Below are 16,938 nucleotides of genomic sequence, written 5' to 3'. Positions count from 1 at the left end.
AGACACCAATGTGATTCCTAAATCAGGGCCTTTTCTCAGCCCTGATGGTGGTGGTGGGAAGGACCTCAGGCACACTGAGTTGAGCTGACAATCCTCAGTTCAAGGCACATTGTCATCAGAAGCCTTCTTTTGCTTTGTATATGTAGTCTCTTTTAGTCTCAGTTCCCCAATTCCCAATTTTATCCCAATTCCTCTGGCTCCGCAGATAAACAATCTCAAATGTCGAAAGTGTATCTTTCTGTGTATGTGCTCCAGCAGAAAGTGATATTTTGTGGGCCTATATGGTAAAGGTACGTGACTTTTTGTATACTCTTCTCACTCTGCACTAGGTTTTTGAGATCCAGCTATTTTGTTATAGGCACGTTTGCTCACACTGTGAACACATTTTAACTAGCCACTCTCCCAAGAATGGATGCCACTTGCCTCCAACTCCCCATCTCCAGAATAATGATGTAGGGAGCACCGCGGCACCATGTGAGAACTGCATGCTGGACCACAGGAGTGTGCTTGCTGGGCACAGGGCATGCAACATAAAATAACTTAATTTGCCTTAGTAGTGGCAGATTGTTTTCCAGAACAGCCTCATTGGCTGCACTCCCTCAAGGCCTTTGCCCTTGCTATTCCTTTAGTCTGAAATATTGTTTCCTGGGTTCTTGAAGGGACTTTCTTCTTCTCATCAGGGAGGTCTCAGCTCAACTATCACTGCTTCCCAGAGGCCTTGCCCAGTCTCACAGTTATCCCCACAACCCACTCTCCCCAGGTTACTCTCCACCATTTTTATTTCCATTTGTTACATCGTAGCATTTTTCACAATTTGACATTATCTGTGATCATTTATTTATTATCTGTCTTCTCCACGACAGCAGAGGATGCTGTCCTGTTCACTAGGCATCTAGCATAGCCCTAGCATATGGTAGGCTCTAAACAAATATTATTGAATGAATGAATGAAACAAAATAAATAAATAGTATTGTGATATCAACCTGTTCAAAGCTCTATGGTTAGAAAAGCAAGGGACATAACAGGTATGAGAGGTGGGGAAAGTTCTTAAAAGTATCCTAAAAGACAGGTAGGAGGCCCACGTCATCAGCCCCTTCTGCACTCAGTTCTACAAGTCCACACGTTTATATCCAACCCCCGCCTTTTTTTTTTTTTTTTTTACCAAGTTTCCGCTAAACCACACCCCTAGGGCCGGCAAATCCCATCAAGCCCGCAGGGGGGCGCCCAGAACATGGTGGCCGATGAGAACTAAAACTACATTTCCCAGCATCCCGCGCGCCGCCAACCCACTTCCAGAGTGCGCGGAAGACATGGCGGCGCCCGAGGAGCACGATTCTGCGACAGAGGCACCTCAGCCGGCGGTGCAGGAGGAGGAAACTAAAACGTTTAAAGATTTGGTGAGCGTGGAGGACGCCGGCTTTTCTTTGTACTGCAAGCACCAGGCGTAGGCAAATTCCGGTTCCTTCCACCCTGGCTGGTGGCGTACAAAGGCAGCTGGGGCCTAGTTTGGGTTTCCTTCAGAATTTCCGAAGCTTGGGTTCGGACGCTGTCCCTAAGCGTCTGGGTTTGAATGGTGGGAGGGCTGCCCGTCCCTGAGAGTCTCCATTTGCGGTTTTCTCCATTTTGGTGCGGCGACGTTTGTATTTGCCAGGAGACTACATGCGGCCTCCCCCGCTCCCCCCGCCGCCGCCAAAGTCCTGGGCTGCGGAGTAAGATGAAGGGGTCTGGATTCTGACCCAGTCACTTACCAGGGGCACGTTGTTACCTCGTCGTGCCTCACTTTGCACATCTGTAAAATTGGGGGTACTAATAAGTACTTAATAGAATTGTGAGGATTAAATGAAATAATACATGGGAAGAACTTGGCTTTATCTCTTTGAGTAGAAAGTGTTAAGTCTTGAGGTACTATCTCAGTGCTCATAATTAAAGAGCAGACCGCGTAGGCTCACACTTTTTGAATCAAAGGGTAAGGAATGCACATGTCACCAGCAGGATGGCTCTGACAGTCATTTAATTAGCAGGGAGGCAAGTGTCTGTGTGTTCTTCTTTGCTAAAATTTGTTTTTCTGAATTCTAAGGGTGTGACAGATGTGTTGTGTGAAGCTTGTGACCAGTTGAGATGGACAAAGCCCACAAAGATCCAGATTGAAGCTATTCCTTTGGCCTTACAAGGTAGGTTGAAAATTAAATTAAATATGTGGCTCAATACAGGTTCATTATGACGTTATACTCAATTAAATACTTACCTTTTTTAAAGATTTTTTATTTATTTATTTGACACAGGGAGAGAGACAGCGAGAGCAGGAACACAAGCAGCGGGAGTGGGAGAGGGAGAATCAGGCTTCCGGTGGAGCAGGGAGCCCGATGCGGGGCTCGATCCCAGGACCCTGGGCTCATGACTTGAGCCAAAGGCAGACGCTTAATCGACTGAGCCACCCAGGCTCCCTGATACTTACCATTTTTGAGAGCTGTTCTTGCATGCTTCGAGTGATATAAAAATATGGCCACTAAAGATACAAAATTTGTGGCTTATCGGTTTTTGAAAAAGTAATTCTCTTGTTCTACTGAGATTACTTTCTATAAGGAGATTTGTTGTCTGCAGCAGGTGCTGACTTCAAGGAAGCACTGGATTAAAATGTACTAGCAAGCAACTTGTTAGAAATTATGAGTCAGGGGCGCCTGGGTGGCTCAGTCGGTTAAGCGACTGCCTTCGGCTCAGGTCATGATCCTGGAGTCCCAGGATTGAGTCCCGCATCGGGCTCCCTGCTCAGCAGGGAGTCTGCTTCTCCCTCTGACCCTCTTCCCTCTCGTGCTATCTCTCATTCTCTCTCTCTCAAATAAATAAATAAAATCTTTAAAAAAAAAAAAGAAATTATGAGTCAGTAAGTGCAGATTTACATAAGGGTGCCTGGAACATCTTTTAGTATCCAGAGGAGTTGAGAGCTCTCGCTTTGTGGGACATGTTTATCAGATTTGCAGAAGAATGGCTAACAAGTTGGTTGATGGCTAGTGGGACCAGTACTAACAGGATGAACTTTCGTAGGTATAGAGGTAAAGTCCTGCTCGTAGATTCCCAAAGCCCAACCTCACAGCATCAGGGTTGGTAGTAAAAGAGACCTAGCAGTGTTAACTGAAATTCATTAAGATCCTTAGAGAAAATGAATGTAATCTTAGCTACATTAAGATTTTTTTCCCAGAAAAAAAAAATGTGTCAATGTATCTGTACATAGAATTTAACCCCCCCACCCTGAATTCCTCTGCCACATATCCCAAGTTAAGAACTCTTGAACTAGCTCCAGAGAGAGAAAAAAGTGCCTTGTACTGATTAGAACACATCTAGAATATTATGCTTAGTTCTGGAGACCAGTTTTGAGGGACCAACTGAATGGCAGTGAATGTGGTATAATATCAAGAATACAGGTGCCTGGATGGCTAAATGGGGCACCTGGGTGGCTCATTTGGTTGAGCGTAGGACTCTTCGATTTTGGCTCAGGTCATGATCTTGTGGTCCTGGGATTGAGCCCTGTGTAGGACTCCATGCTCAGTGCTCAGTCTGCTTCAGATTCTTTCTCCCTCTACCCCTCCCTGCGTGCGTGATCTTTTTCACTCTCTCTCAAATAAATAAATAAAATATTAAAAAAAAAAGTCCTAAATAGTTAAAAGAGCTGAGTGCATTAGGTCTGGAGAAGAGTAGAGTTGGATGGGATATGATAATTGGCTTCAGTGATTTGAAGAGCTGTCATGTGGAAAAGTAATTAAACTTTGTGAAATTCCATTTGTTCCTTCCATAAATAGTAAGTATCTAAGTGTAAGGCACCAGAAGTTAAGACTTGGCCGTCTCTAAGAAGTTGGAGTCTAGTAAGGAGATAATTGAAAATCTATTACAAGATGAACAGGGGCATAAGAAAGTTACATTCCAAGTGCACTGATGGAGGAGAATAGATTATTACTCATTGGAATGGATTAGAGAAAACTGACTTTATTTTTTGGCTGGGAAGGTTGGAAAGACATTTGAGCTGAACCTTGAAGACTGAATAGGATTTAGACATTCATGTCTGATGGGAGGGGAAGACTTTTTAGGCATAGGGAACAGCATGAAAAAAAGCTAAGAAGGCTGGAAAGCATGGGCATGTGTGGAGGCCTGCAAGTACTTAACAGAGAATGGGGGAAAGATTAGTAAGATCGTTGGGGCCAGATTATGCCGGACTTAAATGCTGGGTAAAGGAATTTGGTCTTTGTTTCATGGGCAGTGGAGTGTCTTTGGAGATTATTTTTTAGCAGGAGAATGAAATCCTTGGAGTTGTATTCTTGGACTATTAATCTCATAGCTTTGTAAGGTAGTTTAGAGATGAGGGACCACAGGCTGGGGACCAATTAGGGTATTGTGGTAATTTTGGCAATAAATAAAGGGTAGGGTAGTGGTAATGAGAATGAAAAGGAGAAAATGATAGAAAAAGAGTCATCATGATTTTATAACCAGTTTATTAATGGAAGGCAAGGGGTGGGGAAATTGAAGATTATTGCCTGTGTGTTTAGGATATATTACTGTGTGTTTAGGACATATTACATATTAGAACATATTAGGTGTAAAAAGGAGCATAGGAGGAAAAATAATTCCACGGAAGAGGAGTTCAGTTGGAAATAATTGATTTCAGGCATCAGAGAGAGAGAATTAACTAATGCATAGTTGGATTCTGGGGATTAGAGCTTGCTTACGAGGCCAGAACTGGATGCAGACATCATGTCCAAAGGGAAGTAGCTGAAACTGTGGACATGGGCGAGGTTGCCACATAAGGTCAAGAGGTGGTGGAGGCTCAGTAGAGGGTTGAAAATCATGAGTACGATTTCATACAAATTAGGTGAGGAAGAGTGTTCCAGGGAAGGGTTAGTACACACTTTGAACTTGTTTAGAGAGGCTAGGATAAGGACCGCACAGGTGGGGAAGAAGTTTCAGCAGTGAGAGCTACTGGAGCTGCTTTCCAATAGCAAAAAGAAGGGCTGGTGCGTTCCGGCATTTTCCTGCTTACCCTACAGCAGGTGTCAGAGGAAGGAACCCAGATTAGGTGGTGGTAATAATTCTGAAATTATTCATGTTTTCAGTAACAAGTTTGTATTGAATGCAGAGAAAATAAGAGTCAGTGAAAGATTACCAGGAACTGAGTAATGTGGTTGACATAATCATCATGGAAAAAGTCTTTATTCTTATTCTTGAGTTTATCTCATTCTAATGAACAATTTATAAATGCTTCATTAAAAAAAAAAAACCCTGTAGATGCTGGCCCTAAGCAAGAGATTTAAATAATCTAACAATGTTTTTCTTTTTTCTTCTATTAAATGAACTTTAAATTTTTAGTTTGAGTACTAATGATGGTGTCAGTTTCGGAGTTGATGGAATTCTGGGCACATCCATTGTTCTTAAACCTTATAACAATTCTGAAAGGTAGGAATGATTATTTTATTGGTGAAATTGAAGGTCAGATTAAGTACCTTGGCTAGAGTCACATAACTATTTATTGGTGGAGCTAGAATTTGAATATAGGATGTTCTAGCTGAAAAGCCTGTGTTCATGGCCATATATCACAGAGTGTTACAATGGAGAGATCAAAATCTTTTGGTGGTTTTGAGAATGCTTTTCTTCCTATTTGTTTCATGTATTAAGTTTATTTCTAATTCAGAGATCACTCAAAGTCCTTTAGGAATTTCAGACAGTTTTTGAATGGCTGTCATATACCAAGCAGTTTGTTAGGTATTGGCAGTGTGACCAAGATGAATGAATTTATTCTGCTCTTATGGGGTGTGTATTCTACACAGACACTACCACTGCAAGGGCTTAAGGGTTGTGAGAGGACGAAAGGAGATAATAGAGAAAAATTAGTCTCACAAAGCGAGTATTGCTTTGAGGAGATGATGAGAGAACTGCAAGCAGTGCAGGCCTTTGCTGGTGGCAGTGGGCGTCGCTCACAGCCACGTGAATCGAGAGACTTAAGCTCCTTTACTTCTTTAAATCTTTCTTGTATACTCCTTTCTTCCAAAATTTTAAGATTTCCCCTGACAGAAAAGGAGGACAGGTCCCACTCTTTTTGTTTTTGTTTTTTTCCTGTTCCAGAAGGCATGCTTTACCCCCGGCGGCAGGGAGTGCAGAATCCCCACAGAGCTGGGGAATAAAAAGCTTTGGAAGCCCGTAGTTCACAAATAGGTGTATGCTGTTGCAGTTCATTGTCACTTACCCTACGACCAAGAGGAACATTAAAGTTAGTAAACGAGGGAGAAATTTTACCCCTATATTGTTACTTGTTTTTGTGACCTTAACAAAATTAGCCCATTGTCTGGTCTGACTTATAATTCGTATCTACACCTGTACTTCTATATGGAAAACATTGATGTTACTATTAGAAGGGTAAAGGGTAGCATTCGCTAGACTATGCTGTTGTTTGATCTGCCATGGCCTTTCCTAGTTTAAGTGATTAATGTCTAAGAGATGAATATTGAAAAGCCTGTTCTGTTCTGTTTGAAATCAGTCACTCTCCTCCTGAAGCCCTCATTCTCCTCAATTTCAAGTCAGTATTGTCTTCTGTCTTTCTAGCTGTTCTTTCTCAGTTTATTCTCGTTCCTTTTTCCTTGCAATGTTAAATCTATCTTCATCCTTTTTTTCTCACTCTAAAACACTAGTAAGATTTCTCATGCAGTCCTGAAGCTTTAACAGTCTGCATCAGTGAATCTCAGCCAGTGCTCATCAGAATCACCTGTGGAACTTGTAAAACAATAGAGATTTCTAGACCTACTGAATCCGAATTTCTACATGTGTGACCTAGGTATACACAGATGTAAAAATCTCATGGATTATTCTAATGTGTCTGCCCTTGGGGGAGCACCACTGTTACGATGCTCATGGCTCCCATGTCTCTGTTTCTAGTCTACACTTCTCTGCTGAGCTCCGAACAAGTATGTCCAACTGGTTTTTAGATATTTTTCTCTGAGCATATGGCATAAACCTCAAGTTCCCTATGTTCAAACCAGAGTCATTGTTTTCCTCACCAGAACTAATTTTCTGGAAGCCCTTATCTCAATTTATGGTCTTCGAGTTTCCCAAGCTAGAAACCCACGTGTCAGCCACATTTCCTTGCACGACTTTCTACATCTCACTTGTTTCTGGCCTTACTGCCTTGCCTCAGTTCAGACCACCATCATAACTCTCCTGGTATTGTCATTGAGCTCTCATTTTCCTGTGTGTTCCGCATTCTGTCTGTTTGGGTCATTTTAGGTCATAAAGAAGAGAGTCATGTTCAGCTAACCTCAGGGAAAAGGAGTTTATTGTAGGGTTAATCTCGAGGTAAGGAAATCTCAGCAGTTGTATACAGTCAAGGAACAATGTGAGCATCAACTGGTGGAGGGCATTTTTACTAAGAAGCATTCCCAGGGGGTCCTGTTCTAGTGCAAGCTACCTTGTGAGCTGTAGCCAGCCAGCCTAGAGATGGTGGTCTTGCTTTGGGAGTTAATTTCCAAATCTTATAGCTGTGGCTTGATTGGTGATAACAAACCCCGGGGACCTCTTCTTAAGGGATTGCTTATGGCATTCTTCCCTCAGAAGAAGCAATGTGTTGAGCTCTTTGGCCCTTTATGCCATCAGGCCTAGGGTTTCTCTTCCTAAGGAATAACATTGATCATGATGTTCCCTGCTTAAAATCCTTCAGTTCCTCCCTCTTAAAGGAAGACATCAAAAGTCCCTAGCATGGCTTATGAGTGTCCTTTCTAGCCTAATTCTTCTCCCTTTCCCCTCCTTAACACTTCTGTGTTCCGGCCATATTGTACTTCTCATTCTCCCTGCACATGCTGTGTTCTTTAAAGCCTCCATCCTCTGTCCTCATATAGCAGTGTCCTTCCTTTCTTTCTTTACGTCCAGATTTAATTTACCCATCACCTCTGTTAGCCTTTCTTGACTCCTGTGGGCAGTAAGTTACTCCTTCCTTTGTGGTTCTCATTGTATTTTGGAGGGGCCTATTTTTTAAAGTCCTTAGCACATACCATCTTTGTGTATGTCATGCCCAGATTTTGAGCTTATCTAGGACGAGACCATGTCTTCTGTCTATTCAGCCTTCCTCTCCCTCCAGTTCATCAAATGTTTATTCTTTGTCTCCTTTGTGGTCACATTGGGTCATTGTAGAAAATACGGAAATAATGTAGAGAGCATTTCTTTGGTTTTAGATGTTTTCTTTTTCTTTCTAGGTCGTGATATCATCGGGCTGGCAGAAACTGGCTCTGGAAAAACAGGGGCCTTTGCTTTGCCCATTTTGAATGCCCTGCTGGAGACGCCTCAGCGTTTGTTTGCGTTAGTTCTCACACCCACTCGAGAGTTGGCCTTTCAGATCTCAGAGCAGTTTGAAGCCCTGGGGTCTTCTATTGGTGTGCAAAGTGGTAAGTGTCTGAGAGGAAAAAAAATCACAGAGTTTTTTCACAAGTTGAGAATGAGTATAAAAGGAGAATAGAAGAAAGTGTTATCAACATGAGTTCATTGACCTTAAGAGCCAATTTGGTATTTTAGCTTTGGGGAACGTTGTACAGGAAGAAAAACTTAAGTAGAAATCTAGCACTGGCTTTAAAAGATGTTCCGTGAACTATGGAAAAAATAAAGCCTCTCTCTTCTATATTCTTTTTATTTCTCCAGCTGTGATTGTAGGTGGAATTGATTCAATGTCCCAATCTCTGGCCCTGGCTAAAAAACCACACATAATAATAGGTGAGTAATTGACAAAGGTAAAAGGCACTGGTGATGATGAATTGAAGAAAACTGACCTATATTGGGTGTAACTTGTTTGTGTGGAAAGAGTTTGAAGAAAGGATTTTTGTGACCCTGTTTAATTTTTTTAATTTCTGAAATTTGGGGGTTGGGGGAGGTGGGGTGGTTGATAACTTTCTTTTTTGTCCTTGTTCTTAAACACCCTCTTTCTCCTCAACCTTTCTTGATAGCAACTCCTGGTCGATTGATTGACCACTTGGAAAATACAAAAGGTTTCAACTTAAGAGCTCTCAAATACTTGGTCATGGATGAAGCAGACCGAATACTGAATATGGATTTTGAGACAGAAGTGAGCATTCGGTTTCTTTCCTCCTCTTAGGGCATCTCAGGTGCCCTGTTTCAAAATTTGGTTCATTGCACACCTGCTTTATATGGAGCCCTGTATCATCATCAATTAATTTAAACATCTCTGCTGCCTTTTCTCATTCTTGGTGCTCTTCACATTGTCAGTGCCTCTTTAGAATGTAGTTTGACTTTGATTTCAGACATGAGAAGTTTCAGCCAGAGTTCCCTTCCATTTCATTTGATTTATACCTCTTTCATAGACTTTGAAATATCTTTACTTTTCTGTCATCATAGCTGACCCACTCATCATAGCTTACTTAGTTGATGAACACTTTTCTTGACTTTTCTCTTAGATTAGCTCGACTCTGATTTAAACTTCTTTTCTCTGAATGGCATTTTTTAAAATAGCATCTGGTATGGTATCAAAAAGTAAATATTCAGTAAATTTTAGCTGAATTGAATTGAATTTTTGAGTCGCCAGATTCCCACAGTGATATTTACTCTCTCTCTCCTTCACAAAGAGTATTTGCAAGTGTCCAGTCTAAATGTTATATTGGTATCCTTTCTTCTTTGTGCCTTAGGTTGACAAGATCCTCAAAGTGATTCCCCGAGATCGGAAAACATTTCTCTTTTCTGCCACCATGACCAAGAAGGTGAAATTTTCTAGGACTTAACGTTTTTTTCTTTATTAAGTGATAAATAAAAACAATAACAATAATAAAAATAGAGTATTTAAGAATCAGTGTACTACTCCCAAGTTTTCTTTCTGTAGGTGCAAAAACTTCAGCGAGCAGCCCTGAAGAATCCTGTGAAATGCGCTGTTTCCTCCAAATACCAGACAGTTGAGAAATTACAGCAATATTATCTTTTTATTCCTTCTAAATTCAAGGTAAAGTGTTTACTTTGATCATTCCTGCCTCTCCCTCTCCTTCCTAAGCAAAGCACCTGAAAGTGTGTCCACTTTTGATTAGCTAAGAGCTGTGCTCCTGTTTGTTTTAGAGCGCTTACTGTGCTTCTATTTTATCACTGATAAAGTCAGACATTCCGGGAATTCATAGCATGCTAAACCACAATAATGATGTAATTCCTTTCCAGCCCCATTCTTGAAGTAGCTTTTCTTTTGTCTACTAATTATGTGGCTTCTTTTTTATAGGCAGGGACCCTAGTTTTGTGCTTTGATGTAGGGACTTTTCCTGGTTGCTCAATACAAGGAGTTGTGTTTGACTTTAGGCTGTATGTGAGATTCGTTGTTCACAGACATGATAATGCTGCTTTCAGGAATGCAAAACTGGCAGCTGGAGTCTGGAAAATTGAGAAGCAACTATATATAGGCTTAGTCTTTTACATAATTTATATGCCCAGGACTCCAGTCTTTTCTTCTAGGTTCAATTACTTACATTGTTTTGGGTTTGTAACTTAGGATACCTACCTGGTTTATATTCTAAATGAATTGGCTGGAAACTCCTTTATGATATTCTGCAGCACCTGTAACAATACTCAGAGAACAGCTTTGCTACTCCGAAATCTTGGATTCACTGCCATCCCCCTCCATGGACAGATGAGTCAGGTAAAGATTCTTTGGTGTCATTAGTAGTGAGCTGGTGGCATGAGAAGGGTAAACTTTATAGCAGTAGATCCATACAAAAACAACATGAGACATTAATTTATCTTCCCAGAATTATTCAGATTTTTATGGGCTTTAAAGTGTTGCTTTGGATGCCTCCTTCCTTCCATGATAGCGAGAGGCTCAAATTGGAATATTCCATAGTTATTTATCTGCTATGGAAGCTCTTGAGTTGATTTATTCAACCCTCTAGTGGTAATAGTGATTCTTTGGTCTCAAAAGAGTTTTAATAAATTATTTTTCAACTCTCTATCATGATAAATCATCCTTATCTCATGTTAGTATTTTCTAGCCTTAGTCTTAAATATTTTTTGTGTTGCTTCCATGTTTCCTTTTGACCTGTGAAGTCCAGTCTGGATTTAGGGGGAAACATCCTTTTGAAAATTTCTGTCTCTGTTCTTAATTTAGTGTGTCTATCAAGATAGACACTAAATTCTAAGATTCCTTAGCGTTCCAAGATTAAAATTTTTTCCATTTCTTTTCATCATCTCAGAGCAAACGCCTAGGATCCCTTAATAAGTTTAAGGCAAAGGCTCGTTCTATTCTTCTAGCAACTGATGTTGCAAGCCGAGGTTTGGACATACCTCATGTGGATGTAGTTGTTAACTTTGACATTCCTACCCATTCCAAGGTAAGTCCTGTCGCTGACCTGACTTTCTAGTCCCAGAGTATATTTATTTCTTTTTTTAAAATTGAGGTATAATTGACATATAACATTAGTTTCAGTTGTGCCACGTAATGATATGATATTTGCATATATCATGAAATGATTGCCACAAGTCTAGTTAACATCTGTCCCCATACATGGTTACGAATTTTTTTTCCTTGGGATGAGAACTTTTATTTATTTTATTTTTTAAATATTTTATTTATTTGAGAGAGAGAATGAGATAGAGCATGAGAGGGGGGAGGGTCAGAGGGAGAAGCAGACTCCCTGCTGAGCAGGGAGCCCGATGCGGGACTCGATCCCGGGACTCCAGGATCATGACCTGAGCCGAAGGCAGTCGCTTAACCAACTGAGCCACCCAGGTACCCTCCTTGGGATGAGAACTTTTAAACTGTACTCTCTTAGCGGCATTCAGATGTGTGATACAGTATTATTAACTGTAGTCGCCAGGCTGTGCGCCAGGCTGTGTGTTACAGCCCCATGACTGACTTACTTTGTAACTCGAAGTTTGTGCTTTTTGACCCCTTTCACCCAGTTTATCCACGACCCCCATTATTTCCACCTTTGGCAGCCACCAGATCTGTCCTCTGTATCATGAGCTCAGTTTGTTGTTGTTGTTTTTTTCTTTTTAGATTGCACATGTAAGTTAGCTCATACAGTATTTGTCTTTCTCGGACTTATTTCACTTAGCATAATGTCCTTAAAGTCAATGTCTGTTGTTGCAGATGGCAAGATTCAATTCTTTTTTATGGTTGAATAATATTCCATTGTAGCCAAAGTGTATTTCTTTCTTTTTTTTTTTTTTTAAAGATTTTATTTATTTATTTGACAGAGACATAGCGAGAGAGGGAACACAAGCAGGGGGAGTGGGAGAGGGAGAAGCGGCTTCCTGCTGAGCGGGGAGCCTGATGTGGGGCTCGATCCCAGGACCCTGGGATCATGACCTGAGCCGAAGGCAGATGCTTAACGACTGAGCCACCTGGGTGCCCCTCTTTTTTTTTTTTTTAAGATTTATTTATTTATTTGAGAGAGAGTGAGTTGAGTGGTGGGAGGAGCAGAGGGAGAGGGAGAGGCAGACTCCCCCCGCTGAGTAGGGAGCCTGGTGTGGGGCTCGATCCCTGAACTCTGGGAGTATGACCTGAGCCGAAGGCAGACACTTAACCAACTGAGCCACTCAGGTGCCCCCAAAGTGTATTTCTTAATGGAGTATTCTCTGTCCCTCCTTAGTCGCAATGTCATTTTATTTATTTATTTATTTTGTCCTCAGTTAAGTATCAAAAACTGGGAAAGCTCTTGATTTATTCATTCTCTTTATCTTGCACGTGCTTGAAGATGTGATATTAATAAACGTGAAAGAAGGTAGCCAAAGAGAGGTATTGGGTGCTTACAGCCAGAGGGGTAGGTGCAGCATATGCTGATCTTTGTCAGTCTCATTTCTTCAGGATGGTAAGCTCTTAGTTCTTAGCGTATCTCAGGGTTTCTCAGCTTTGGCACCATTAACGATTTGGGCGAGCAGATTCTTTGCTGTGGGGCTGTCCTTTGCATTGTAGGATGCTTAGTTGCATTCCTGGCCTCTACACACAGGTGACATTGTGACAACAAGATATGTTTTTTGACATTTCCAAATATTCCGTGGTGAGGACAAAATTGCCCCCAAAACAACTAATATCTATTGGCTTTGTGTTTAACTGCTGTCTCATTTGATTTTGACATTGACTCTGAGTTTGTGCATGCATTTCTATCCTGTTCTATAGAGAGAAACCAATTCAGAGAGACTGTGTGACTTGGAGACAGTGGTGTAGCTGGTAGGTGGTAAGACCAGAACCATAATCTAGGTCTGCCTCTAGATCCAGTGCTGTTTTCCTCTAGACCATGTGGATACACTTTAGATTTGTCTTTCTGTAAAAGAAAAGAAAAAAGTCAATTTAGTGCTGCAAGGAGAATAAAAAAGAGGAAATACGGGGACCTCGGTGGCTCAGTGGGTTAAGTATCTGCCTTCAGCGTGGGTCATGATCCCAGAGTCCTGGGATCGAGCCCCATGTTGGGCTCCCTGCTCAGCAGGGAGCTTCTCCTTCCCCCTGCTCATGGCTTGCTCTCTCTCTCTCAAATAAATAATAAATAAAATCTTAAAAAAAAAGAGGAAGTAGATTTATCTCAATCTATTGCCCATTCCATTTTTCCATGTTTCAGCACAAGTCTATTTTCTTTCAAAGATTTGTGGTAAAACTACGTTCATAGTTTTTTGTTTATATTTTATGTAACTCACATTTACACTTTTTGTTTCAGGATTATATCCATCGAGTAGGTCGAACTGCTCGAGCTGGGCGTTCGGGAAAGGCTATCACCTTTGTCACACAGTAAGTGAATTGACTTTAGGGGCAGAACCATGGAGAGAAAAGAGCAGAGCTTTGGAGCCGACTGACTCGGCGCCTGACTTCGCCATTTGCTCTAATCGTCCCTTAACCTCCCTCATGCTGTTTTCATCATTTGTAAAATGGAAATAATACCTACCTGGCAGGGTCTTAATGAAGGTTGGTGATACACATGTAGAAGATGTAGTATGGTGTTTGGCACACAGAAGCACACAAAGAAACCCCTGCTGTTTTTTTCAGCTGCTGAAGCTGGAGCGCAGTGACCTTTCCCTCAACTCAAAGTATTAGAATAATTATTCTGGTTTTGTTTCTAAAAGAACAAATTTTTATGTAGCCAGGGTTTTTCTGGGAGTAAAGAATACATTGGCCAGTTTCTAGTGGACTGTACAGAAGATGGCATGTAATCATTATTCTGAAGAGGAATAATGGATTTGGTATTGTTTAAAACTGGCTCCTGTTGCATCATATCACATAATGTATACTTTTGGAATGGACAGACATTTGCATTGTCAGCCAACCAAAGCCATGCCAATTTTCCTTCTTCAGGTATGATGTGGAACTCTTCCAGCGCATAGAACACTTAATTGGGAAGAAATTGCCTGTGTTTCCAACACAGGATGATGAGGTTATGATGCTGACAGAACGTGTGACCGAAGCCCAGAGATTTGCTCGCATGGTATGCAACTTATTTTCTCACCAGCTTAAATGCAAACAGTGTTAGCTGTGTGCTAGACGCTGTTGTATGAATCCTCCTAACAAACCACGGGAACTCAGTATTATTTTAATCCAATTTTAAGATGAGCATACTAAGGTGTAGAGTTGGTAGGTAATTTGAATAGGAGTTTGGGCTCAGTATGACCACAGTGACCACATGCTCAGCCTCTCTTCTGTGTTTCACGTGTAGCAATAAAACCTTCGAATTGGAGATCAGAAGACCCAGCTGTGAATAGGACATTGTGGGTTTGGACAGTGCATCTAACCTCTCAGAATCAGTTCCTCGCCTGAAAAATTGGGAATAATAATTACCTTGATACTCTACAAGGGTTTTTTTTGGCACCAGATAAGCTAACGTGAGCTACGTAGTTACTAATAGCAGTAATAATAGTGGTGGGGGTGTACAGGAAGATTCTAAAGGAGAATCCTAGCAAGTGCTGTCCACTCCCTATAGTGCTAGTTTGAGGGATAAGGCAACTCTGAGTAGCCAATGTGTGGACTTGTTTTTGTTTTCCTGCTCACGTGGAATTCTTTGGTATTTTGGTTTATAAAAGTATTATATGTACATTGGAAAAAACTTCAGAAAATACAGAAACAATTGAGATAGCAAAGGAAACATATAAGCCATCCCGCAGAGAGAACATTTGGCTATTTTTCCTTTTTTAGCCATACTTAGATTTTTATCTAATTGTATATGATTAACATTTTTCTGTTTTAACAAATAGCCATGTGATCACTTCTTAATGGCTACAGAGAATTTCCATTATGAACATATAACACGACTTTTATTGGTGCATGTTTATGCTTTTTCACATGTTTTGTATTTTAAGTGGTACCATGTTGGACATCCTAGTATGTATAGCTTTGCATACTTGTTTCTTTTGAATAAGTTCTTAGAAGTAGAATTAATTGTTGGGCCGAATTAATTGTTGGGCATCCGTAGAGAATGCCAGATTTCCCACCCCTCCCCCCTGAAAAGCTATAGCAGTTTAAACTGTCAGTGACAGTACATGTGGATGTCCCCACACCTTGACCAATAAGAGGTATTACCATTCTCTTAAATCTTTGCTGCCATGTGAAAATAATAGCTTATTGTTTTAATTTTCATGTAAACATTTTTGTGTATTGGGATTTTGGTCTTATCCCTTTGCGAATGTGAGGTGTTAGGGAGTTACTTAGTGTTCGCTTTTAGGGAGAGGAGACCAGGATGTGTTACCCTCTGTGACAGTAACTTTCACTCCCATCCTTCCTCTTTTCTTGCAGGAGTTAAGGGAGCATGGGGAAAAGAAGAAACGCACGCGGGAGGCTGCTGGGGACAACGATGACATGGAGGGTGCTATGGGTGTCAGGAACAAGGTGGCTGGGGGAAAAATGAAGAAACGGAAAGGCCGTTAATTTCTCTTACAAAGACTCGATTTCAGCCTTCTGTTCCCTAAAAGGGGATTGTAGGAGAGAATGAAACCTCCTCCGGCAGAGTTCCTCAGACCAGAATCTGTCAGAATGATGTCCAGAACCTCCTCTCAGTACTTGTTCCCCCTTCTATAGAGCACCATGACTGCAGACTGGCATTTCCAGCGCTGAGGTCAGCTTTGGGTCCTTGGAAATGACCCGAGTAGGATGTGCTCTTCTGTCACTTCACGTGGACCTTTTGCTTTTTCAGCTGAAAGTCAAGGACTAGGGTGATGAAACGCTGGACCTGTTATTGTAAAGGGAAGCTCCTCCGTCTGTAAGATGGTGATACTTTAAGCAGTCTCAGCTTGTGCTTCATTAGACCTAATGTGGAATAATAAATTTAAATATTATTTTTAAAAGATTCAGACTCCTTGAAGACCTTTATAGGTTGAGGGACTTTAGAGATTTAAGTAAGATCTTGCTAATAGGTAAGAAATTGCGAGTGGCAGTTATGTGGCAGATTCATTGCTCATCCTTAATTAAGATAAACATTATTTATGATTTAAAAAAATCCACAAAGGGAGCGCCTGGGTGGCTCAGTTGGTCGAGTGACTGCCTTCGGCTCAGGTCGTGATCCTGGAGTCCCAGACTGAATCCCACATCGGGCTCCCTGCTCAGCGGGGAGTCTGCTTCTCCCTCTGATCCTCCCCCCATCATGTGCTCTCTCTCTCATTCTCTCTCAAATAAATAAATCTTTAAAAAAAAAAAGATCCACAAAGGAACAGGATGATGGATGGCTTTGAAAGGGAAGTCCTGCTTAAAAGGAGGTTGTGTTTTTTTTGGTGATGGACCAAAGTTCCTAAGTAAGACTGCAGATTCTGTTAGATCACTAAATAGATTCACTTCCCTGGCTTCTTGTATTAAACACCTGGATAGGAAGACTGGTTTCTTATATAGACTCCCATCCCCACGTAACTAGAGTGAGATCAAGAAGCATCAAAAGTAAGGGTAATTCCAAGACCCAATTTCACCCCCTTGTCATCGATACTCATTGGCTAATACCCTTTCTTTTGTCACCATCTACTGAGTGA

At 41.3% G+C, this 16,938-nt stretch overlaps 1 protein-coding gene across 1 annotated transcript; it reads left to right on the top strand.

The window, feature by feature from the left end:
- Positions 1 to 1,225: 1,225 nt before the first annotated feature.
- On the top strand, positions 1,226 to 16,517 carry DDX47 (DEAD-box helicase 47). The gene is made up of 12 exons (XM_027593275.2): positions 1,226 to 1,397; positions 2,078 to 2,171; positions 8,223 to 8,411; positions 8,662 to 8,733; positions 8,964 to 9,082; positions 9,660 to 9,731; positions 9,851 to 9,967; positions 10,499 to 10,645; positions 11,196 to 11,333; positions 13,656 to 13,726; positions 14,288 to 14,417; positions 15,719 to 16,517. Exons 1-12 carry the CDS (start codon positions 1,242 to 1,244, stop codon positions 15,848 to 15,850), a joined length of 1,437 nt encoding a protein of 478 aa, XP_027449076.1. The 5' UTR covers positions 1,226 to 1,241; the 3' UTR covers positions 15,851 to 16,517.
- Positions 16,518 to 16,938: the final 421 nt, after the last annotated feature.

Source organism: Zalophus californianus, chromosome 9 (genome assembly GCF_009762305.2).
Source record: "Zalophus californianus isolate mZalCal1 chromosome 9, mZalCal1.pri.v2, whole genome shotgun sequence".
In the NCBI taxonomy this organism is placed as follows: domain Eukaryota; kingdom Metazoa; phylum Chordata; class Mammalia; order Carnivora; family Otariidae; genus Zalophus; species Zalophus californianus.
Note: the sequence above shows the minus strand (reverse complement) of the source record. Positions and strands in the feature narration are given on the sequence as shown.

Bases quoted from the DNA above. Each gene is read 5' to 3' on its own strand.
- DDX47 (XM_027593275.2), top strand. From the start codon at position 1,242: ATGAGAACTAAAACTACATTTCCCAGCATCCCGCGCGCCGCCAACCCA. The intron at 2,172-8,222 runs GTAGGTTGAAAA...TTTTCTTTCTAG, and splicing joins TATTCCTTTGGCCTTACAAG to GTCGTGATATCATCGGGCTG. The intron at 9,732-9,850 runs GTGAAATTTTCT...TTCTTTCTGTAG, and splicing joins CTGCCACCATGACCAAGAAG to GTGCAAAAACTTCAGCGAGC.